This window comes from Myripristis murdjan, chromosome 11 (assembly GCF_902150065.1).
Source record: "Myripristis murdjan chromosome 11, fMyrMur1.1, whole genome shotgun sequence".
NCBI lineage: Eukaryota > Metazoa > Chordata > Actinopteri > Holocentriformes > Holocentridae > Myripristis > Myripristis murdjan.
This window is the reverse complement of record NC_043990.1, coordinates 5,092,000-5,117,967: the sequence shown is the minus strand read 5'-3', so window position 1 is coordinate 5,117,967 and position 25,968 is coordinate 5,092,000. Positions and strand designations below refer to the sequence as shown.

The 25,968-nt window shown below is 41.7% G+C and overlaps 1 protein-coding gene across 1 annotated transcript in view; it reads right to left on the bottom strand.

Moving 5' to 3' along the window:
- Nucleotides 1-25,968, bottom strand: part of LOC115368309 (glutamate receptor ionotropic, kainate 5-like) — a 133,037-nt gene that overhangs the window by 11,155 nt on the left and 95,914 nt on the right. The window contains exons 16-17 of the mRNA XM_030064371.1: nucleotides 25,325-25,550; nucleotides 2,139-2,267 (exon numbers count right to left, since the gene is read on the bottom strand). Coding sequence (XP_029920231.1) covers nucleotides 2,139-2,267; nucleotides 25,325-25,550 — 355 coding nt within the window. The remainder of the gene's footprint in view (nucleotides 1-2,138; nucleotides 2,268-25,324; nucleotides 25,551-25,968) is intronic.

Here is a 25,968-nt window from a genome sequence, read left to right as displayed (position 1 = left end):
GGAGAAGAAGAAAAATAAGAAGGATCAGAAGACGAAGAAGAAGAAGGAGGAGGAGGAGCAGAGGAAGAAGGAGAAGAAGAAGGAAGAGGAGGAGAAGAAGAAGGAGGAGGAGAGGATGTGATGATGAAGAAGGAGAGGCAGGAGAAAAAGAAGGTGGAAGAGAAGCAGATGAAGGAAGAGGAGGAGCAGAGGAAGAAAAAGAAGGAGGAGAAGAAGAAGAAAAATAAGGAGGAGGAGGAGAGGAAGAAGAAGGAGTAGAAGAAGAAGAAGAAGGAGGAGGAGGAGAAGAAGAAGGAGGGGGACAGGAAGAAGAAGATGTGATGATGAATAAGGAGAGGGAGGAGAAAAAGAAGGTGGAAGGGAAGCAGAAGGAGGAGGAGGAGAAGAAGAAGAGGAAGCAGAAGTAGAGGAAGAGTAAATCTCAGAGCATTTTTTGAAACAGTGGCTTGTTGCTTTACACTGAATAAAAAACGCTGAAAGCAGATAAAAACACAAAGCGCTCTATAAAAGACAAAGTGAGACGACGGAAAACAAAAATCTAAACGAGCATCATAAAACAAGGAGGTCAGAGACAAAATAAAATGTATGTTTATATAAAAGGAGGTCTATAAAAAATATGTTTTTTTTTTTTTTTTGGGAAGTGATTTTAAAGGCCTCGGCCCCTGCGGCAGTGTAGGATTTATACGGCTGGATATATTATTTATATAGAGCAAATACAGAGCCTGCAGATCCATGTGGAGAGTGTGTATGACTGATCATTTAATATCAGCGCCTCCGTGTGAACTCCACTGCACCGCCATGCAGCTAACAGGAGAAAACTGCTCTGTTAGTGATTATATTAATGTTTGTGCTCATGTTAGTAATCACACAGCTACAGTCTGAGGTTTGGCTCATTTTGTCTGAATCCTGATGTTTCGTCTGATAACTCAGTTCATTTGTGTTTTCAAACTCTGAGCTAGGGCTGTCCCGTACGTCGACACGTACAACATACCGTCAAGTTGTTGTTTATTACGTCGATTACGCAATTTACGCAAAGAGCAGACGTTGATGTTAATAGACAGAAGTGGAAAAAAATGGCAGACGAGGTAACTTTGACTGAGCCCCGCTGCTTCGAGAAACAAAACTTAACAATGCACGTCGCACGTAACAAAAAAAACAAACAAAAAAAACCCCAGCTAGATTACTTGAAAAACTAATGGTTTGACTAATCGACTAATCGTAAAAATAGTTGATAGATTAATCGGGAGAAAAATAATCGTTTAGGACAGCCCTACTCTGAACTGGAGACGTGACGGTCCACCGAAAACACCGGGAGTCAGTCTGAGAACCACAGAACGGCCGGCTGCATAATCTGAACGCCATGTGGGAGGCAGACCATAACCTAGTGCATTGTGGGTAAAAGACAGACCTGCCACTGCTGCTGAAATGTGTCGGCGCAAACCTGGACGGAGTATGAATGATTGTTTTTTTTTTTTTTTTTTTTATTTCATATCTTGTCTTGTGACTGATCCCTTATGGGATTATTAGACACGAAAAACACAATTAATCTACAAATCATGATCACTTCCAGTAACGGATCGCTGCCGGATAAACACAAACAAAGGAAACACGTAAGCAACATTTGCATCGTTTAAGCCGAGATACATAATCAGGTAAATGTGCCGTGCTTTCTCTAGATAACCAGGGACTGCAAATCACATCTGTGTTTTGACAGCTGTTAAATCATTTTAAATGCAAATCTTGATGTCAAAGGACAATAAAACACAAGGTGCAACTCGTTCTCAGTTTCATTCAAATCACAGTGATATGAAATATGAATTGGCAACAACATGTTATATTCACTTGCTGCTGTTGCAATTTGCTGTTTTCTGCAAGTTTCCCTCATAAACTTTCTGTCTAAAAGATGAACCACCTGTTCAACACTGACTGGACCGGATGAAAAATGCAACCAATAATCCAAAGAAATAGTGAATTCTCTTAATTTGGCTTTTATACACGGCTCCATTTCAGCATCACAAGAATTATCGATTTTGCTCATCGGTTGAATTTGAGTTTTTCACGTGCAGCTCACGCAGGATAAGTGCGTTGGCTACGCGGCTAAAATGTGAAAAGTAAATCCCGGTGAGGTTCACGCCCACCTTTGGCTCGGTGGTCCTCCTCTTTGGGACACTGGCCTCCCTCCCACCAGCGCCGCTTCAGGATCTCCAGCCTGTTGTTCTCCTGCAGCTGCAGGATGCCCAGCGTGATCTCGTCTCTGAACGGAGAACCTGCAGCAGAGAGGGGAAAGAACGGCAGAGTCACGGCCCGGCTTACACACCTTCCCCCTCGGCTCTTTTCACTTTGACCATTATTTATCCAGAGGAGGTGCACCTGCTTGACTGTTATTCATTTACTTTCAGGGCCGGTCATTAGCGGGGAAAACAGGAGAGCTTTCCGGGGCCCAGCCACAAGGGGAGGCGCCGACCCTTATTTCTGCTGACTGGGAGAAGGGAAAATATGGAGGCACTGCCTGCACAGTTCCCCTCCTCCGGTGCTCGGACTTTGGTGAGAAGAAGATTAAATTTCTTCACTTTGACATTCAAAATAATCATCAGTTCTGCTGGGACTCTGGCTGGGTTTAATGCCCCTGGTACGCCACCCGGGACCCCCACTGACCACCAACCAGCCACCCACCCTCCAGCCTCCAGCCATCTTTGACCTCCAGACACCCAGCCCTGACCCAAACCTCACAATGACCTCCAGGCAGCCAGCCACCTGCCCACCCTCCACCTGCCCACCCTTCGGCTCTCCTAAACCTCCAGGTGTTGATTGGAGAGGGCCCAATCACTGAACACATCGTCTGCATCTGTATCAGAATTACTATCATTTTTTAGTCAGGGGTGCAACTTTTAGACACCATTATGGAACTCAAATGGTTTCTGTGAATCAGGATTTGTACAAGACAGATCAAGATGTTTTAATGGTGTAAAAAAAAAAACAACAACCTCACACTGGCTAAAAAATAAAAAAGAGCAGGAAGGATCTTGAGAGAGGAGTTCATGAGAGTTGATAAGAACAAGCACAGTACAAACTTGAAGTAGCTTCTCCAAGGACCGGCTCGGTTTATTGTGCTCAGACTGAGGTGTTATAATAAACCCACTCACCGCTTTATTGATTTTGAGTTGCTTCATAGGAGATATTGGACAAGAGAAGAGTGGGAGGGGACCGTCACTCACCCGGCCCAGGTTGTGGGTTTTTCAACCACAGTTTACATTTACACTTCAGTATCAGTATTATTATTATTATTATTATTAAAAAGTTACCAAGCTGCAGAACTGGGCCTGATTTTTATGGGTAATGAGTGGGGCTGCAACACAGGAGAGCGTCCCATCATCACTAAAACGGGACGCTGTATTTGCCCAAATTAATTCCTGGTGAAATCTGAAGTGACAAATCAACACCTAAGGATAAAATCTTCAAAATGTTTCCTACAAAGCAACGGCCGAGTCCAGTTTCCCCCTTCAGAGAACAGTGGGCTCACCGATCCTGGCTGAAGTTTATTGGCGTCACATTACAGGATTTCTGGGTAACCAAGTGTTCAAATTTCATCCAGTTACCACACACTGCCATATGGGGGCGCCAAAGTGCAAAGCTTCCCGGTGCAGCTTTAAAAAAAAAAAAAAAAAAAAAATCCTCTCTACCGCTCTCCCCAGCCCTTTCTTTCATTTCATTTTCTTTTTCCTTTTTCTTGCCACATTAATTTTTCATTGTGTTTCACAAAACTTCACACCTAAAAACAAGAAATCAAAAACCGAGCCACACAGCAACAACAACTCCTGTATTATTTATACAACATTCTGGGCAAATATCCTTTATGCCTTCAAATGCAATCCTACTTGTCCCTCATGTAAATCTTTCAAGACATTTTTTGCATATTTTTCTTTGCACATTCAGAAAAATCCCGACATCATTTCATAAAGAGAACACGGTGCAATATCTTGGATCACTTCCCCCCGTCCTTTCAGCTCGATGTTGAGCGAGCGGAATAAAACACAAGCAAAAAGCGAGGTTTATTTATTTTCACACAAACACTCGCAGAACTGAAAAGTTGTAGAGTCTAGTCTGGCGAAACTTCTGACCTCCATTATGCCGCCTGGCGATCTCGGACGGGAAGCTGATTCTGCGGTACACAAAGTCAGCGTGGATGAAAGCGCCGGCTAAGCACCCGAAATGTAAAATGTAAATGTAGTAAGAACGAGAGAGAGAGAGAGAGAGAGAGAGAGAGAGAGAGAAAGAGAGAGACAAAGACGGCGAGTGTGTGTTATTTTCAGACAGCTGAGTAATCTCACATCCAAACAGAGAATCAGGGTGAGAGACAGCAGACGGAGGAAGAAAGACGGAGATGGAGAATGAAAAAGAGAGAAAGAGAGTCCAGGATTTGTTGTTCGGTTTGTAAATGAAGCAGAGACGCCGAGGTGATGAGAGAGGGAAATGGAAAATGTAAATGTCGAAGGGAAAATAATCCTAGAAATGCGGGGAGAGGCAGACGCTGTCATTTACAGAGTGGAAGTGTCGAAATTGAAATGAAATGTTATCGAACGCTTCTTTATTATATTACCGCTGATAACCTTTTGATATTTTTTCTCCCGTCTCTCATTTATCATTTAATTATTTCCAGTCTTGTGTTAATGTGTATACTAATGCATCCGGCTGATATATCTTACTCCTCTCGGCAGCATGGCTCTCCTTCCTGTCATCTCAATAAAGTCACTTGAATAGAAGTGAAAGGCTGGAGAGACAGAAAAAAGAAAAGAAGAGTCAGAGAGAGAGAGAGAGAGAGGGAGAGAAGTATTCCATCAATTGATATTCAAAATCTTCTCCACAGGAATATCAAAATTTATCCCCAGACTCTTCTGGAGAATTTCAATACCCTGAGCGGCGGAGGGTTTCTGAGGTTTTGCGATGTGTTCGTGCAGCCGCAGGCGGCCCGGTCTGCCGCAGAGTGAGCTAAGCTGATTAAACCTGCACCTGGAGAGAGTTTTTAATTTTTTTTTCCAGGTAAAAATACACCTGACTTATGAGCCTGAATCACAAAAACGGGGCTGCAACAGAGGAAGAGGGTCCCGCGGTCACAGTTTACTTTAACCCCCGCAGGAGGCATTCTGAAATAGATAACACTGAATAATTCAACAGACATCACGACATTTAATTTAGCATCACTCGAGTCTGAGAACGCTCACGGTTTGACACGAAAACACACTGATACCCCGCACTGAAAACACAGCGCAGGGTATCTGGGCTCCATAATAACAACGGATTAACAAATAAAAGTATTTAAATTAACTGTAATCCCACTTGTTTCTGCAATTTTCTTGACTCAAGTGTCATTTTCTTGATCCTAATGGGCTGATCTGCCTTATTCTGCCTTGTTTCCACAGATTCATACTTAATTTGCTCAAAAAAAGTGGGATTATGTAATTCCTTCCTGGTTCGATCTTTCTAAATTTCTGTTTCGGTCTGAATAAGATCATCCTTTTCCTCCTCTTCACCCCCGCGTCTCTTCAATTTCAATCAAAGCGCCACATTCTGCAGATAAACGTATCCAAATTCAAGATTAATCTGCTGTTATCAGCACTGTGACAAAGGGAAAGTTCATTCAAAGCCGCTCATCTTGTAGCTGGAAGTCTGCAGCTTCACCGTTACCTCCAAATTGGAGCTCAGAGACAAAAGAAACCAAATAATCCAACAGGAGCCTTGCAGAAGTGAAATGCAGCCCTTATCTTATTTCCATCCAAAAAGCTCATTTTATCACCTTTAGATTTCATACAGGCGATCTCAATGCCTTCTAGTGGTCATAAATCACTTGGTGCAGCTTTAATGAATGTTGTTTTTGTTTTTAAATACAGGCAATAAAATGACTGACAGATTTGGATGGTAGTAAAAAAAAAAATGCAGAACTGATGATAATAATTATATTTGCCAACCATCTCTTGTAGAACTAATCCTGTCTGAATCTGCCTCAAGAAATGGAGGACAATGACAGATGTGGATGGAAATTATTTCAACAACTTATTCAACATAAATATCATTTCCTCCATATCGTCCTTATATTTTCAGCCCTGTATCGACACAAGTATTTCCTCAGTAAGGTACATTTCTTCTCCGGGGGTTCAGTGCCTCTCTCAAGGGCAGTATTTCAAAGCCGCTGTGCACCATTTGCAATTTAATATTTTTTTTTCCTTGGTCCTTGGTCCTTGGTACTTCAGTAATAAAACATAGTAACAGAGTACTAAAAAACAGCAATAAAACGATAAAAGCCCAAAAAAAAAAAAAAAAAAAAAAAATCACAGAAGATGGAAAAAAGACTACCTTGTGCAGGGGGTGATAAAAAAAAAATAAAATGAAACAAAATAAAATAAAATAAAAAAAAATAAGAGGCGTCTCATAAAACAACCCCACTCATTTTTTGTTGTCATAAAAAAATAAAAAATAAAATAAAATAAAATAAAAATAAAATAAGAAATAAATAAGTAAATAAATGAAAAAAATTAATAAAAAAGTCCATGCTCAAAAATAAAAATATTAAAAAAAATATTTCCATCCTTGTGTTGGTGCTGGTGATTTATTGATGTGCAGGGGGTGGTAAAAAAAAAAAAAAAAATGAAACAAAATAAAATAAAACAAAACAATAACAGGCGTCTCATAAAACAACCCCACTCATTTTTTGCTGTCATAAAAAATAAAAAAATAAAATAAAATAAAAATAAAATAAGAAATAAATAAGTAAATAAATAATAAAAAAAATGAATAAAAAAATCCATGCTCAAAAATAAAAATATTAAAAAAAAATATTTCCATCCTTTGGTGCTGGTGATTTATTGATGTAAAAAGCAGAGAGAAAAGGGTTAGAAAGGAAACGGTGACGGCAGACACAAGAGGAGACTGACAGACAGAGAGAGAGAAAGCGAGGGAGAGAGAAAAACAAGCAACGGGGAAGGCGGCGGACGCTGTTAATTGTGCACGCAGCAGGTGTTGTCGTTTATTTGTTGCCATTGATTTATCCCCTGCGCTCTTGTTCCCTGGCAGTGTAAGACAGAGACTTATCGTGCCAATAAAGTCAGTCCGTTCAACAGAATAAAGATGAGAAAGGAAGAGACGCAGGGGAGGTGAAGAACGAGGAGGGAGGAGGCGAGGAAGAAAAAGGAAGAAAAAAAATCAAGAGAGAGGGAGTGACAGGAAGAAAAGGAGACGACGTGACGGCCGAGAGAGAGAGAGAGAGAGAGAGGAGATGGCAAACAGCGTGAGGAGGAAACAGGAAGAGAGAGAGAGAGAGCCGCCGCTGTGACAGACAGGAGGGTCGGCGGCACGTAATTGGCCCGAAAGTAGACAATTTCTCCTATTTAGTCCCGAGCATTTGGTTTGCATGCTGTTCGTCTGAGGAACACAAACTCCTGCCTCAAACAAAAACAGCCCCCCCCCTTTTTCAAATTCGCCGTCACACGGGCTGATTTATTCGGCGCTCGCTGTGCTGATGCCGGGCCGACGGCAAATTTCATAAAGGCTGCGATCCAAACACATGGAGTCATTTCCTCCGTCGTAAAACTCTGCTGATGTCTCTTCCGTGGAGAGGATACATAAAAACGTTGTGCCGGAGATGCCGCAGAAGTTATTATCACAGCAAGCGAATATAAATGTCTTCTTTTTTAAAACGAGAGGCTGTTGCAGAAATCCTTTTTTTTTTTTTTTCGGGGGGCGTTATTGCTGTCACTTAGCCTTGAGAGCCACATGAATCTGGCAGGTTTACACATTGCCAGACACAAAAAAAAAAAATCTCCATCTGAACGAGCCAATTAGTCTCACGCTCCGAGTTAACACCTTGTTTTGCTTCAAACAAGGTAAAAAAAAAAAAAAAAGCAGTTTCAGGAACAAGTATACACATGTTAAAACAAGGCTCAATAACGCGGATCAGCCCGTTATGATCAAGAAAATGAAATTCTGGAAACAAGTGGGATTATCTCTCGAGTCCTCCTTCATTCCCCGAAGCTCTTTTGACAGTTTGGAGGCTGGGTCTGTTGTGTTTTTGTGCTGACGAGAATGATTTATTTGAAGCGTCGCTCTCGTGAAATTCCCGGTGCAGAAATGTCAGTCAGCAGTGATTGGTCGGGGGAAAATCGAATCCCTCCGCCGACAGGAAACAGCTGACACGAGGGCAGTGTCGGGCTGATGCAGGGGAAACAGGTGAGACAGTTTCTGCATGTGGCGCCTCCTGCAGCCTCACTTTGCAGAAGAAGACACAACTTCACTCTTTCAGCTGCCTGCGCCGCTTTTGTCGAAAAGGTAAAAATGCACTTCATAAAAAAGTATGTCTGTGGATATTCTCATTTATCCAGGTCATCGTTCTCTTTGGGCAAATTGAATTGTAGGCACCTGGACTTGTATTTGTCTTAGGAAGACGTTTCGCCTCTTATCCTAGGGGCTTCATCCGTTCGTACGCATCGGTCTTTCTAGTCCGCACTAGTCTGACATAAAAAAGTGATAAACTTTGTATTGCAAAGTTACAAAGTGTTTAACATCGACAAAATAAAGAACAACAGAAGCCAGACGACATCGGAAAGTTGCAGCGGCTACAACTACAATGAAACCGAGACAAAAAACCTACAGTGTCAGTGAGGACTGTCAAAGCTAAGACGCTACCGCTTGTGATTCATTTTAATGAACGCGACTTAACACAATGTTCAACTTTGATCCACTTTTTGAGCCTTGACCCTCTCCTATGAGCCACCGGATGGTCAGTTTTCTTTCAAGAAGCGTCCAGATGGATCTCTGCACAGAAATAAAGTCCTATGGAGAAACTGTAAACGCTAAAATGTCGTTCTGTCGGAGCAAAACGAGTTTAAAATTTCGTTCGAATGACAGACGTCTTCCTGCTCGTGTCTCCAGTGTGTGAGCGTCAAATCTGTCAACACAGCAGGGCTGAGCGAGGCAGCTGCTGCGACTGTCGGTCCAAAACATGAGATTACACCGGGGAATCCGTCATATTAATCCAGCAGAACAACGATTTGTTCTCAAGACACTCCATATAGCAGCAACAGGGTCAGCAAGTCATTTAACACTTTAAACGTGTGATTAATCGTGATTAACCCATAAGTTTGTTCACATGACGGACGTGGCTTAAACAGTGCTGGCTCTAACCTCACTATCATGACTTTTTACAGGTTTATACGCATGGATAGTTAATAATATTAATGATGATGATCTTTATTTATGGAGCACTTTACAAAATCAACATTTTTTCAAACAAAAATAATATAAAGTAAAACTAACAGTCAAAAACTAAATAAAACACTTCATCATCAGTTTAAAAAAAAAAGAGTATAAAAACCAATAAAAGAAACCAAACAGTGCAACGAAAATTAAAACTCTCCAATAAAAGTCAGTTTTAAGAAGAAATCACCGACTCAGCTGACCCGATCGCTCCAAACTGCAAACGCTCCGTCGCCTTTAATTTCCAGCCGGGCCACAGGATGAGCGGACCTCAAGGTGCGTTCGGTACCGAGAGCTCAGAGGTACAGCTGGGAGAGCCAGTAAAACCCATTCTGAAACTCACTGGGAGCGTCAGGAGGCTCAAACAGGAGCGACGTGATCAAGCCCGGCAGCTGAGCTCTGCACAGTTTGACGGCGATCAACAGATTTTTGATTCAGACGAGTAAAAAGGCTGTTGATATAATCCAGGCGTGATGAGATGAAGGCATGTAAAATAATCTCTGTGTCTTTACCAGTGATGGGAGTAACGGCGTTACAAAGAAACGGCGTTACTAATGGCGTTACTTTTATCAGTAACGAGTAATCAAAGAAATGACTGTTTCCCCCGTTACAACGCCGTTACCGTTACTGACAATAAAATGCGCCGTTACTTGCCGTTACTTACTACTAATAATTATTATTATTTTATTATTCTATTCGAAAATGTGCGTCTTGTGGAGAAAAAGCGGTGTGTCAATTTTCAAACCGGTCGGACTTTGCTGTTTTTCGTAACTTATCAACATGCATGGAAAATGACTGAGCACAAATTACAAGAAGCGTATCTGACGGCAGAGCAGATAATATCTCCTCCTGCCATACAGAAGACCGGGGGTTCAATTCCTCACCTGGACAAGCTGGCATCACTACTTTAAACTGTAATGAATTACTTTTTCAAAGTAACGTGCCCAACACTGACAATGATAGATGAAATTTGACAGCAATGTCCACACTGCAACAGCAACGCAAAAATATGTGCATTAATAAGAGGATTTAAGAAAAGAAAAAAAAGTAATCATAAAAATGACTTTCCCCAGTAACTGAATTACTCTTCTGCAGCAGTAATTGAGTAGTAATCAAAATTACTATTTTACATAAGTAATTAGTAATTGTAACTTATTAGTTTTGTGAGTAATTGGTCCCAACACTGTGTCTTTACAAGTTAAAGTAGATTGTACTTTTGAAATACTCCTAAAATGGTAAAAACATGATCCTACAACTTTTGTGTCGTGCTGCTCAAAACCTGAATTACGGCATGCAGGCGTGTACAGAGGTCACCACTGCATAATCCCACACTCCCACCACTCAGACTTCGCCGCCAGCGTCGCCGGGTTCGGACGAGACCCGGTCGGAGCTCCAGTGGTGGAACAACTTTGTGATTGTTGCTGAAGAACGGCGAGAGAACCTCCATTCCTCACAGCTGGGTGGGAAAGGAGGAAAAACCCCATGTTCATGTACAGCTGATGAACGTGTCATCCCGAATTTAAGCTTTCTTCGATACACACACACACACACACACACACGCCAACAGGGAACATTTAATTTGCCGAGATTACGGCGCCAAACACCTCGGCGCTGTCGTATGTCTTTTCCACTTGCAGTTGAAGTTGCAGGTCCTCCTAAGCTCAAAATGAGTTTCAGTGTGTGTGGGAATCCGTCCAAATGAGCCCGCGTGAGCTCAGATTACAGCTAATCCCACCCGCAGCGAACTGGAGTCGCAGAGCTCAGCGAGGTAAACAAGAACAGACCGAAAAGATTTACTCAGATCTGGCGTGGAAACAGAAAGCAGCAGCACAGCGGAAGAGTTGCTGTGTCTCTGCAGACGGAGAAAGACGACAGAGAGAGTCGAAAAGTGGATTCCTGGTTTTCGACTGAGAGCAGAGACACAGCAGAGGAGACTCTTTTGACCCTGAGCTGTTGCCGTACGCCCAAACTTTCAATTTCTTCCCTGCAGTGAAAACTAACCCAACTTTTCCTCGATGCTCTCACACCCAAACCTTTTTTTTTTTTTAATTTTTTAAAATTTGTCTCTCTCAGTTTGTAGTTTTGCATTTCCACCCTCAGCTCCTGTGTTCTTCACCGAACCGGTTTTATGTAACGGCGCGTTTGTTTTTATCTTAACTCGATCAGATTTTACCTCACCCTCCGGCTGATCGGGTGAAAATTACTCATTTTCACTGCAGCTGTCGCACCGCGGCTGAGCTCTTAATCCAGTCAAGTTCACGCTCAGCGCCACAGCCGGCAGCAGTGCAGGCAGGTAGAGACGAGCAAAGTGACTCTAGTTACTGTGTGTGTGTGTGTGTGTGTCTGTGTGTCTGTCTGTGTGTGTGTGTGTGTGTGTGAGTAACCAACAACTGGCAGCTGATGTGGATGAAGTGATAAAACTGCACAACACTTCACCAGAAACCCACAAGTAAAGAAGAAGAAGAGGAACACTTAAAAAACAACGGTGATATTTGGATGATATTTGATATTTAGATATCAGGTTATATGGGTGTTATTGATCAACTGGCCATTAATTATGTTATTTATATATTGCACATCATTGACCTGTGACTATTAAATGCCATTAAAGGGTAAGCATGTTGAATATATGCTGACACTGAACCCGTCTTTTGACAATTTATCTTCCCTTTTGACTTTTCTATAGAATGGATTTAAATATGATTGATAACATGGTAAGATTCATGAAATGTCCTTATGTCTGGATTTTTTTTTTTTTTTTTGTTACCTTTAGGGAACACTGAGAGTATATTCGTTTGATGTATCAAGCTGCTGATCAATTACTGTTCATCTGATTGGTTGATTGAATGATGGAGGCAGCTGCTATGTGTGTGTGTATGTGGTTTAGAAGTTAATTAATGTACAGTACAGGCCAAAAGTTTGGACACACCTTCTCATTCAATGCGTTTTCTTTATTTTCATGACTATTTACATTGTAGATTCTCAGTGAAGGAATCAAAACTATGAATGAACACATGTGGAGTTATGTACTTAACAAAAAAAGGTGAAATAACTGAAAACATGTTTTATATTCTAGTTTCTTCAAAATAGCCACCCTTTGCTCTGATTACTGCTTTGCACACTCTTGGCATTCTCTCCATGAGCTTCAAGAGGTAGTCACCTGAAATGGTTTTCACTTCACAGGTGTGCCTTATCAGGGTTAATTAGTGGAATTTCTTGCTTTATCAATGGGGTTGGGACCATCAGTTGTGTTGTGCAGAAGTCAGGTTACTACACAGCCGACAGCCCTATTGGACAACCGTTAAAATTCATATTATGGCAAGAACCAATCAGCTAACTAAAGAAAAACGAGTGGCCATCATTACTTTAAGAAATGAAGGTCAGTCAGTCCGGAAAACTGCAAAAACTTTAAATGTGTCCCCAAGTGGAGTCGCAAAAACCATCAAGCGCTACAACGAAACTGGCACACATGAGGACCGACCGAGGAAAGGAAGACCAAGAGTCACCTCTGCTTCTGAGGACAAGTTCATCCGAGTCACCAGCCTCAGAAATCGCAAGTTAACAGCAGCTCAGATCAGAGACCAGATAAATGCCACACAGAGTTCTAGCAGCAGACCCATCTCTAGAACAACTGTTAAGAGGAGACTGCGCCAATCAGGCCTTCATGGTCAAATAGCTGCTAGGAAACCACTGCTAAGGAGAGGCAACAAGCAGAAGAGATTTGTTTGGGCCAAGAAACACAAGGAATGGACATTAGACCAGTGGAAATCTGTGCTTTGGTCTGATGAGTCCAAATTTGAGATCTTTGGTTCCAACCGCCGTGTCTTTGTGAGACGCAGAAAAGGTGAACGGATGGATTCCACATGCCTGGTTCCCACTGTGAAGCATGGAGGAGGAGGTGTGATGGTGTGGGGGTGTTTTGCTGGTGACACTGTTGGGGATTTATTCAAAATTGAAGGCACACTGAACCAGCATGGCTACCACAGCATCCTGCAGCGACATGCCATCCCATCCGGTTTGCGTTTAGTTGGACCATCATTTATTTTTCAACAGGACAATGACCCCAAACACACCTCCAGGCTGTGTAAGGGCTATCTGACCAAGAAGGAGAGTGATGGAGTGCTGCGGCAGATGACCTGGCCTCCACAGTCACCGGACCTGAACCCAATCCAGATGGTTTGGGGTGAGCTGGACCGCAGAGTGAAGGCAAAGGGGCCAACAAGTGCTAAACACCTCTGGGAACTCCTTCAACACTGTTGGAAAACCATTTCAGGTGACTACCTCTTGAAGCTCATCGAGAGAATGCCAAGAGTGTGCAAAGCAGTAATCAGAGCAAAGGGTGGCTACTTTGAAGAAACTAGAATATAAAACATGTTTTCAGTTATTTCACCTTTTTTTGTTAAGTACATAACTCCACATGTGTTCATTCATAGTTTTGATTCCTTCAGTTAGAATCTACAATGTAAATAGTCATGAAAATAAAGAAAACGCATTGAATGAGAAGGTGTGTCCAAACTTTTGGCCTGTACTGTATTTGAGTGAATTTATTTATTCATTTATTTATCAATGTTTGCACACGTGATTATTTACATATTTAGGTTTACATATTTATGCATTTACATGTTCAAACAGTGGCACCAGCATCTTTAAAACAGCTATAACTGAATAACTTAAATAATAATAATCTCCTGAATGTACTTCTGTGTATTTTCTCATGTTGACCTCAGTGTACGTCCCTCTGGCCTCCGATTGGTCTGATGTCAGCGAGAAACAAGGAAGTGTTGGTGTGATGAAATGTAAAGTTCTGCTTAATAAAGTTATCCATCTGTTTCCTCTTATTAAGAGCGATCCAGCCACCACATATCAAACCCCCTATTAAAGGCTATTAATGAGGAAGTATGTTGATATAACGATGTTGCGACGCGGCCCACACACCTGATGGAGGTGGAACAGACTGAAATGTTGTTATAATCAACAGGAGCGTCATGCAAACCAACATTTTTGGGTGGGCGCAATTACAGCAGGTGGCATTTCTTGTGCATTTCTTGTAATTTATGGCTAAGAGGCTGGAGGGAAGCCTCTCCTTGTCCTGCTTGTGCCAAACGTCTTCCATTTAAGAAACTCTTGGGAACCTCCAGTGCAGCAGATTTTTTTTTTTTTTTTTGCCTTCCCCACACCTGTGCCTTGCAGCAGCTCTGTCTCTGAGCTCTGCAGGCAGTTCCTCTGACCTCATGTCTTGGTTTTTGCTCTGATATGCATGTCAGCTGTGAGGCCTTCTATAGAGAGGTGTGTGCCTTTCCAAATCATGTCCAATCAATTTAACTGACCACAGGTGGACTACAATCAAGCTGTAGAAAGATCTCAGCAACCATCAAGGGAAACGGGAGGCACCTGAGCTACATTTCAAGTGTTGTTGCAAAGGGTCTCAATACTTCTGTCAATGTGATATTTCAGTTTTTCCTTTTTAATAAATTTGCAAAAATTTCCACAATGCTGTTGTCACTTTGTCATCATGGGGTAGTGAGTGTAGATTAATGAGAGAAAAAATGAATTTAAAGGATTGTAGCATCAGGCTGCAACATAACAAAAGTGAAAAAAGTGAAGGGGGTCTGAAGACTTTATGAATGCACTGGATGTATATATTATAGTTTTAAAAGACAGTTATGTCAGTTTCAGCAGCTCCGCTCACTGCCATGAGAATCACACAGCTCTTGTAAACCTGCAGTAAGCTGGAGGACACTAACATTACTAGTGACGCCTTGCTACTTAGCTATGACTTTTTGAGGTACGAGATAACATAATTACATTAATACGTGTGACTGATGCTTTAAAATGTCCATAAGTACATGTTATAACAGCAATAAAATAGAATATAACATTAAAATAAATATGTAAAAAATCCAAAAATCAGGTGGAATGGGCTTCAAATCGCCTGCTGCCTGCACCGTGCTACATTACACACACACACACACACACACACACACACACACGACACACACATACACATGACACACTACCCTGTTCTTTAGAGGCTACTCTTTAATTAACCCAAAGAATCCATTAGAATCCATTGCTTAACCTGAGTAATCCAATGCGATATGTTCAGATTACATTCTAGAGTGTGTATTCAGTAATCTGTGGTGGAAAAGCAGCCCCCCCGACGCTGACAGGGCCGGATTTTACAGCAACAAGAGGCTCCGTCTTGGTTTAGGAATAGAAAAGTGACGTAAAACAGCGGCGCTATGTAAAACCCGGGGCTTGGTGACTGGCATCGCATATCTGGCTCCGTTTTTATAGCCAGAAGTGAATCCAGTTGTGTCACTTGGAGATATTCTCAGCAGCTAGGATGGATTGAAATAGGAAAAAAAAAAAAAAAACATCGATCTGAAATAGAAAGGTTAGCTGTCAGGATTTTATTTATTTATTTATTTTTTTAAAAATCTGACACAGACGAGGGAGACACACTTCTTCCTCCTCCCATTACGCTCCACTGAAACACAGAATTACAGCCTAAAAAGAGACAAAACTAAACCAGAAGCACGACGTAAGCCACCAATCTGTGCTTTTAAAAACTGTTCAGGTGCTTCTCCTGAGCAGAAATCCTCCTCCGCCTTTTAATGGAAATGGAAAAGAGCAAACGCAGGCAGGGTGTTTTTGTATTTCCAGCGTCTGGCAATATAATCACAACCGGATTAACTGGATTAATGTGACCATGTAAACAGTGATAAGTGGGCCTCCCTGCCATGTTACTTTCAGCCTCTTTCCTGTTGTTGCTGCTGTTGATTTTTTTTTTTTTTTCCCCGTCCTGCCTCTCTGTGCCTGTCATCGCCCTCCGCTTCCTCCACACGGCGGCTCGCCTCGCTCTCCACATAAATAACAAGCCTCTTGCAGCAGCGGCGAGGCGGCGTGTTGCAGGGGAACATGGCTGCCGCCGAAAACACAACCACACCGGGAACAGCAGCGAGCTGTCTCTCTGCTGCACTGTGAGCATTTTTTTTTTATTTATTTATTTTTTTACATTTTTAGTATTATTACCATTTTTTTGTTCATGCATGTGTGATGTGTGATTGGTGTGAGGCTGTGCGGGAAACAGATGGGGGTTGGCAGCCATCTGTGTGTGTGTGTGTTTGCATGTGTATTAGTGCTGCTGTGCCGTGTGTGTGTGCGCACCTGGCTGCCCGTCTGTGTTCGAGTAACTAACTACGTTTGCTCACGTTACCGTGATGGTGATGGAGGAGCTTGTTTGTGTGATTTGTTGTTCATTTTTAAAGTCGGGCAGTTTTCTTTTCCTTCTGGCTCACACAGACACAGACGATTTGTTTTTTTTTTTTTTTTCATTTTAAAGCAAATTCATCTTTCGACACAAGGGCGTTTTCAGAAATCTCTGTCCACACGAGAAGGCAAAAGCACGCAGTTTTGCCATTTTCTGTTTCTGCAAACCAACAATGTCGTGTTGCAACGTCAACGTTTATGAACCAAAAATTTCATTTGTTTCAGCTGTTCTCTACTAAAACTACTGGGTGAAGGTTAGGAAAAGGTTTGTCTTCATTGTTAAAGTTAAGAAATGGCATCGTTAGGAAACATTAGCTGACCTTCACTAATGTGAGAAAATAAAGTCTGCAGAAGTCATCCACCCCTCCGCCCTCCTCTGAACGCAGGCTTGGAAACATGATATTTCAATGTATCCTTTGTTTGCAGAAATATAAAAGACCAACATTCGTGCTGCAGGGGAAATAAAGTGAAGTGATTAAAATCAAGGCTGAGTAGTTTACACAGACAGAGAAGGAGGCCGAGCTCCTCCTACAAGTCACAAATGAAAAAAGTGAAACTGAAAAAATCTAATTAAAAAAAAAAAAGAATCCACTCTGGACAGTGTTTTCCAAAAGTTGCCTTTTCAAGGACCAAAAATCCAATTCCTGTGTGGACAGAAGGTCGAGCTTTCAAAAATATCACCTTTGTGTGGCTCACCGTGTTTGTATTTGACTCCATGGACGCCGAACTTTGTGTAAAAGTCTGTAAGGAAACCAAAATCCTGGGAGTCCAACCTGAGAACAGCCATTTCCTGCAGTTTTTCATATATTTCACTACATTTGGATTGTATATTGTTTACATTTTCAGTGCTGCTTTCTTCTTCTCAGCTGTAAAATCAAATTAAATATGTTGGCAGCTACTAAATAAAGTCAAAGTAGCCAACTTGCCCAATGTGGTGGCCACTGTTGCTCGACTCCACTTGAATTTGACAGATTTAGTATCACAGAGTGGAGCACCGTAAACTTATAATCTTCTCCAGAGAACCAAAAACGAATATATATCTATAGCTACAGTGGTGGAAAAAAGTTTTCAGACACCCTTAAAATTTTACACAATCTCACAATCTCAAATATTATCATGAAATATTTGTGTTTCAAAAGGTGTGGCTGCATTAGACAGATACAAACAAATACAAATTATATTTTTTTGTTTATTGTTTACAAGAAAAATGAACAAAACTAAATTCTTGACAGTGTAATCTTTATCTTCAGGCGTGTTTCCTGTGTTAGGTTCCTTGTTTTAGTCATTTTTGTGTCTGAAGAACTTTCAGATGTGCTGCTTTATATAGACATGAAGCTTGGCAACAAAAACTGTGTCTTTTAATAAAAAGAACGACCTTCATCACTGGTACCAAAATGACCCAATACTCAAAATTTCTTATGTATTTTTATGGAACCAATCAATTTTAAGTTTTTAATGGCTTTTTTAGGATTTGTTTAGTATTTTGGCTGTGACTGGACTAAAAGAAATTGCACTTGATGACCTAAGAGTGATTCTTTATGCAATATTTCACAAATGCATGGGGTGTCCGAAAACTTTTTTCCTCCACTGTATATTTATTTGGTCACTCTTATTTTCTCCTTTCTAAATGTTCCTCTTCAAAGAATGTAGTTTGAGCTCCGTGCTTTCATATCTTTACATAGAAAGGATCACATGGAGCACGGTTCTCTAATGAAGTCTTTTTTTTTTTTTTTTTTACTGTCACCGCAGCAGATTTTTACACCAGAGCTGTTGCTTCTGCTCGGCTCAGTTCTCCTTCCTCCCTCCCTGGAGGCTTCAGACACACTGTGATTGACCCTCGTGTTAACGCGCCGCAGGCTCGATAACCTGAAACTGCCCGTCAATCGGAGCCTGCCGGGGCGATCGTCAGGGGCCAGAGGGCGAAGAAGAAGAAGAAAAAAAAAAAAAAAAACGCAGATGGGAAAAGTTCAGATGAGAAGAAACACCCTGAGGAGAGGTGAAGACAGATGATGGCTGTCTGGGAAAAAAAAAAAAAAAAAGGCGAGGAGGACGGGTCAGTCAGCTGTCGAACTGCGGAGGCGAAGAGTTCAGGTGAAGATGGGAGGAAGAGGCGACTCCAATTAAGATGCTCGAGCAAACGTCGGAGGGAAAGACGGGAGGAAGAGAAAATGAGCTCTCAAATGTGTGGAGGTGATTGGACCGAAAGAGAGAAGCATTTCCTCGCCGCCGCTTTCGTATTTAGTGTTTTCGTTCGGCTCTGGTGGTGGTTCTCGTTAAATTCAGCCAAATCGGGGCGGGGAGCTCGTCTGTGTTGCTGCCCTGCTTCATGAGGCTGTTTTCACATGCAGATCTGGCCTGAGGTATTTCTACAAATGCAGCCTCAGGTAGCAGGAGGACCGATGCACAGCTTGGAAAACAGCGCTGCAAAAAAAACTCTCCATCCTCACAAGACATTTAGTCTCATCTTAAAGAGAGTTCAAATCTTGTTTTTCTTCAAATAATACAAAAAAAAAAAAAAAAAAATCTGCGGGATGAGATGAATTTTCTTGAATCAAGCGTCATTTTCTTGTTTCTAGTGCCTTATTCTGCCTTGTTTCAATGTATTTAGATGTTTATACTATACTATAGTTTTAACACTGAAGATGAGACTAATTGGCTTATTGACGCAGATTTTTTTTTTTTTTTTTTTTTTTTTTGCCCAGTGTATGTCCCTGGTTCAAAGCCTCGCAGGATTGGTGATATTACATGTTAATAAATTGGCTTACACTGCCCACCACCTGCCAACCCCCCCTCCCCCCAACTCATCTTCACTTTCATCTTCCCATTCATTCATTTTTTTATGACAGAATGAATTTAATTCCAGAAGTGACAGATTTTAATGACGAGGCTGACAGCAGGAAGGACAAATTAATGGAGTGTTGTAGGGGGAGGGGACGGGGGGCTTGAAGGTAAAAGCTAATTGAAGTCTTTGGTTGATGAAATGATGACACTTTAACAGACTGGATGTTTGAGATGATCAATTTCATGTCATGTCCACGTATATGGTCGTATAAACGTTCACTCAGTGGCCACTTCATCAGCTCTGCCTGCTCCATCTAATCTAATCTAATCCAGCTGTTGTGCCTCTCCTGCTGCCTGTAATGCTCAGTTTGTCTTGTTGTCACAGTAACAGAGGTGTTCATTCACTTCTGTGTTTGGCACTGAGCTCATAGTTAGTGCTGCTGTTGGACTGGACTGCAGTTTATTGAGAGCTGTTTCCAATATTCTGTCCCCCTCTAATGTATATGAATAACGGAGGACAAAAAACTAGAAACACCTTTCAGTATAATGTAGTACAGCACAAGACCTCCACAGTACAAGACTTCTGTGTGTGTGTGTGTGTGTGTGTGTGTGTACCTTTTTGGAAATTAAATCTTCCATTTTTTAGCCAAATACCCAGTTAAGTTAATTTCCAAAGACATTTAAAATGACCGTTTTTTTTTTTTTTTACTTCCCCAAATGGATAGAAACCATTTCAGAAATGAATTCTTTATTTATTTGCTTCCACTGCCCGGCTATCCAAACTCCCAGTCTCCCTCTCCCTCTCCCTCTCCCTCTTTCTCTCTCTCTCTGTGGGATTGCTGCATTTACCACATTTCATCCTCATATCATACTTTTCTCTTATTCCCTCTCTTTATTCCCACTTCATTTGACTCGTGGACTCTCCCGTCCTCTTGTTTCCTCGGCTGTCTGCCTTTACATTCTTGGGGGAATTTCTCCTTTGTAAGACTTTACACAGCGGAGAGACGACTTCCAACAAACTTAAAACTCTTTCTGTTGCTCATGGTTTACAACATGCCTTTTGTTCCATTGGTCGACTTAACTGTTAAAGGAATAATTCACCCAAAAAGTCTATGTTTTGTACCATTTACTGACACAGGGTATCAATGAAATAAACAGATTGCATTCCTAAAAGAGAGCAGAATTAAAAACTAACAGCTGAAACTATAAAAACTGTCATTCCTGTTGGACCGAAGTTGTTCAGCGACTTCAACAAGCAACAAAAATTCTCAAACTCTTGTGCTGCTCTTATTTTTTAATATGACTTTCTTTCTTCCAGTTTTCCCGCTCTTCTAACTCAGCATCCAGTTGGATAAAGGAGTATTTCACCCCAAAAACGGTTTTGTTTGTATCACCTGTGTTATCTTTTACAGTTTTAATCCCACGCCTCATGGAGGACTAAGGTAAGGACTTCATCGCTGACCTCAAACTTTTTGTGGAGTGCAATCCAAGATGTTCGACTCTCGGTTCCTTCAATGGAGCCGCTTCAGTCAAGCGTGGGAGTCGGCAAAGAGTGAAACTGAAAATAACTCCTGCACACAAACAGAAACAGACTGTAGATCTTTATTTGTCAGCGTTTCCTTTCTCCAGCCACTCTACATTCTCAGGAGTTTCCCGGTGTCTGGGGAAAGGTCAGAGGACTGAAACACTGACAAATAAAGATGCAGAGTCTGTTTTTAAGAGGCCTCGCACACAGCACCTCCAGCCCGGTCTCACAGCAGCTTGGGATATAGTCATGAAACTGAATCTATAGATTCGGGTCCACGGACAGGGACTGTTCCTGTTTTTTTCGTGAAAGTCAGCATGACTTATGCATTTGAATTTTGAGTGTGTTTTGTATCACGTATTGTCAGGGAGTATACAGAGACACAAACTCTGTGTCAGGAGGAAGATGGGGACTTTCTGTGTCCAGTCTCCACTTTTGTTGCCTAACCTAACCTTAACCAAGTGTTTTTATGCCTAAACCAAAACCTTCTCCATGTGGATCTACAGTTTTATTGGCTAAAGCTGCCAAAATTTAACCCCATTTCAGCGTTGGCTTTGGCCACTTCTGGTAAGTGAAAACTCATGGGAAAAGGTAAATTAGTGATGCTTAAAAAAGGACAGTTTTTGTTCACTGACACAAATCTGTGGATTAAATATCATGACTCCTGCACAAACTCCCGTGAGGCAGGACTGGCACCACAGCCTGAGGAGGTTTTGACGAGGCGGGTCTTCAGTTCAGACAGCTGCCCATGCATGACACGTCTTCTGGAAACGGGTTTGTTTTGGTGAAAGTAGATTTGTTTGGGACAAAGTGAAGATAAATTGTGAGAGCGAGGACTTGGATTACACTGCGCTAAGAGCTGGAGGATGTGACTCTGACGTTTTCATATCCTATCTGCTGTTTGTCGAATGTTAAAGAGAAGCTTTGTTGATTTTTTTATTGGACATTTAAGACAGCTTGGGGTGAATAAATGATACAAAATATGTATACGTTTTTGGTTGAAGTATCCCCTTCAAGTGAAGAGAACACGGACGCCGAAATCACCTTTTATTTTCATGAAGCTGCCACAAATTCTCTAATTGTGACTCTCACTTTTCCTCGTGGCTTGCTGTCACTCAACATTAGTGTGTGCTAAAGAGCTGGAGACAATGATTTACTGGGGACATGAGGATGATTTCACTGTTTATTTTCTGGTCACTTAACAGTTATGCTGACTGACGGGCCAGTCGCACAAAAAAAACGTGTATTTCTTTACCGCTTAAAGATGGCTCACTCCTCATCTGTCCACATCTGTTTCCCTTCTCAAGCCTCACTTCCTCCCCCTCCTTCATTAACGCTGCTAACGCGCAGTGTGTGCTGACACCGGCGCTGACCACTTGTCACCACAAACCAATCTGACGAAGATGACTGGGTGAAGCCAGACGCTGGCAGAGCCGAACGTTTTCTGCTTGGTAAGCAGACCGGAAGCCAAATGAGAGTCAGAAACGCTTTAATTTGCCAAGTACAAGGAGTCTGACCTGGATAATTGGTGCTGACACTTTGTAGGACAGCCCGGCGATACGGGACTGACTCACCGGACAAAACACAGCACAGCCTGCGTGCTGGGCAACAGAAAACAAATATAAAGTGTGACAGCAGACGGCACATCAACACACTGAAAGTTTACAGACAAACCCAATATAGAAATCTCACTTTTGCACCGTTAAGGCAGCAAAAATGGCAGCAAAAAATTAGTTTTTTTCTTCCATTTACAACACCGAAGAAAGATCTGGAGTTCTAATACAGGATAGATGTGAATGGTTAGGATACATTAGCATTAGTAGGATAAATGTATATAGAAGGACGACTATAGGAGCCATTTTTTGTCTTTAAAAAAAAAAAAAAAAAAAAAAACGAAAAGGTGTCGCAGTTTGAGTTCATCATTCGACAAACAGATGAAGGTGTTTGAGACAAAGCAACGCAAAAAAAAATGCTTTTCAGCCGCCTGCCAGCGAGACACATGATGAAAAAGTTTGTTACTGAATACTGTGAATCCACACACCGTGAGTTTGTTTGACGCATGCATCCAACAGTTACGTTATATTTTTATTTGTTACACTTGCATGCACTTTTTCACTCATTCGTTCACTCATTCGTTCACCCTGCTGCAGCCTCACTCAGACTAGACCTTCAGTCAAGTGTCAAGTAAGTTTACAATGTGGATACTAAAACTTGCAAGGTGTTTACATTGTTAACTGTCAGGGGGAGTCCATTGACTTCCATTCATTCTGCAGCGGGTCGAAGCCGAATGTCTCCTTCAGCCAGTCTGCTTTTCTAAAGAGTTTCTAAACGGAGGAGAAACTGAAAGAAGAAACCGCACCAGCGACGACTCCTTCACACAAAAGTCTCAAGGCCCGGCTTTTGGAAAATAGGACTTGTGAACATTTCTCACCTACAGAGTTCACAGCTCACTCTATTATTTTTACTGTTGGGTCATTGCATGGGAATTCAACAAGAGCCTCCCATCTGTCTCAGCTGATTTTTTGATCTTTTGCTTATTCAATGGAGCTTTGAAAAGTTTTACATTCCTACTACGAATATTCTCTGAGTTACAGGTCCTCAAAGTACATACATGTAGGTCAAAATTTCAACCTTGTAGTCATGTTGATTTTTCTAGCGTTTTTGAGATAGCCACATGAAATGTTCAGGGCTGAAAAACACACTTGAGCCAATTTTACATGCATCCAAGGTGGCAAAATCTTACAACAAAACCTACCAAGCATTTTGGGAAAACTCTGAAGGGTAATATGATCACCATGTGGGATAGGTGGTTGGTTAAAACAAGTTATGGCAGAGGAAAGGTGTCATTTTTACCCACATTTTGAGACCAGGTTCATCTTCTAGCCATGTGGGAATTTTTTTTTTTCTGAATTGGTTCATTTTATATGGAATGACCCCGTTGTTATTGTCCTTTGCTTGTTGCCAAGCGACCAGCTCTGCATGGTTTTGGTATTTATAGAAGATCTACTAATATTTAATCAACAATCTGGTATGTTCTTATACATCTGTGTCTTACAACTCTGTGTTGCATGATTTTTTTCTGTTTAGTACCATTTTCCAAACCCAGAACATCTATTGGATTGAGTCCAACTGTACTGTTAAATGCACTTTATTGCAATCTACCATTTTTTGAAATAAATATTGTATTATTTTGTTGCTCTAGGATGTCTAACAACATGTGGCAAAGGGGCTGCCGATGAAAATGAGCCAATATTTACATTTGTTTGAATGCAGATTACTGTTCAGTGTCCCTTCTCAAATAAACAATGAAAATAAAAATCAGTCAGTCAATAAATGAATGTATTTCTAGTATTAGCTGGTTTTTAAATGACAGTAGGTCACATAAATCAGTTCCTCCAGGATATGACGATGCTGTGATCGCAATAATTAACACAAATTCAAGAAACTCCAGTGAATTCTGCATGACCTCGCGATTCTGTCCAATCTCTGCAACACGAAAACAAATGGAAAAAGTGGAAGAAGTTTCATTATAATTTTTTTTTTTTTATAAAACCTTCCATAATATCAAGCATTTTAGACCACAACATCCCCTAAGAATAGTCCTGGAGGGACTGCTAAATTATTGGTGAGTGTTTTTTTTTTGCCTTTATTTATCTGGGCCAAGTCAACCCAGCATGCCACCACTTCGCTAAGAGCACACACACACACACACACACTCACACACACACAGCATCAAGCGCTGACACACAGCAGCTGCACAGTAAACCCACAGATTTCCAGAGCAGCGGCTCCAGGTGAAGTGCCTTGTTTGGGAGTGAACTGACAGGAGCGTTCGACGCTCTCCTCGCCACAGCTGCTCTGCGGTTTCCGCTTCCCTGTCACCCTCTGACTTCTTCGCCCTCACACTGCCACCGATCGAAAATCCTCCAACGGGCCGTGTTCTTAATTATTTAAAGACATCGACTAAACCTTTGGCAGTGGGTTTTTTTTCCTGCCAAAAAAATGGATGTGGAGCATTTTGGAGAGCAGAAGTGACTCACGCTGGATTTGCACTGTCACAGCAGCAGAATTTGGACCTCGCTACTCATACACTTTATAAATCTAGCTGCAACTTCTGCATGCATCTGAATAAAGTTTCCATAAAGTTAAAGCGACTTCACCTTCACCACAGAAGCACCTGTCTCTCCTCAGCGCTGGGAAACTTCAGGCTCCTGGTGATTTAGTTTGATTTTGACTGTGACTGCTGCGATTATGATTTATGACTACGAATTATCGATTCATCGTTCTCAATTGTTCCTCATCAATGCAAACCAGTATCTAACTTCCAAAAATGAAGAGGCATGCCGTGTGTTTGGGCAGGCTCTGATTTGCCTTCCACGTTGCTCAAACACCTCTCGAATGTTAAATACATCTCTGAGAATACATCGAGTGAAAATAAATGAATGCACCTTCATGTCAACAATCGTCCATGTGCTTTGGGTATTTTTCGGTGGCTCCACTCACCCAGCGGCATGCCGATGCCGTATCCTTTGGTGTCCAGCAGGCCTCCGATCTGCGTGAGGTTGCAGTTGAGGCGGCGGTGGTACTCGTTCATGGTGCTCTCCATCAGGAAGGCGTACTTGGAGTTGAGGACGCGGGCGATGCCCTCCTCGGTGCTCTTCACGAACACGCTGGGCTGCTTGGAGTGCATGTAGTTCCACATCCGCTGGTACGTCTGGTACCGCGAGTTCTGCAGGAGGACGAGACGCTGAGGTTAGAGAGAGCAAATCAAACGGATCCAGAAATCCAGATTCACCAGCAGGATTTCACCCACTGCTGCTCTGATGATTCATGTTTTAGAGAAAAGGTTCTCAAGGCCAGAGGTCCAGAACAGTTTGTGATGACAAAATAACATTTAATCAACTCATTTATAACTTTTAAGAAACATACAATCAAGTTCAAGTCAGTCAAGACCACACAGGAGCAAAATAAATAAACAGTTGTTCTAAAAATATAAAAACCTTTACAAGAATATCTTAATTATGCAGTACACTGTCAAAAAAATCATAAGTACATCTTGTATCTCACATATTCATGCCATCCTGCTTTTTTTTGATTTTGTCCTTTTGCCGTCCGATGTTTTGGTCGACTAAAAATTTACCAATTAG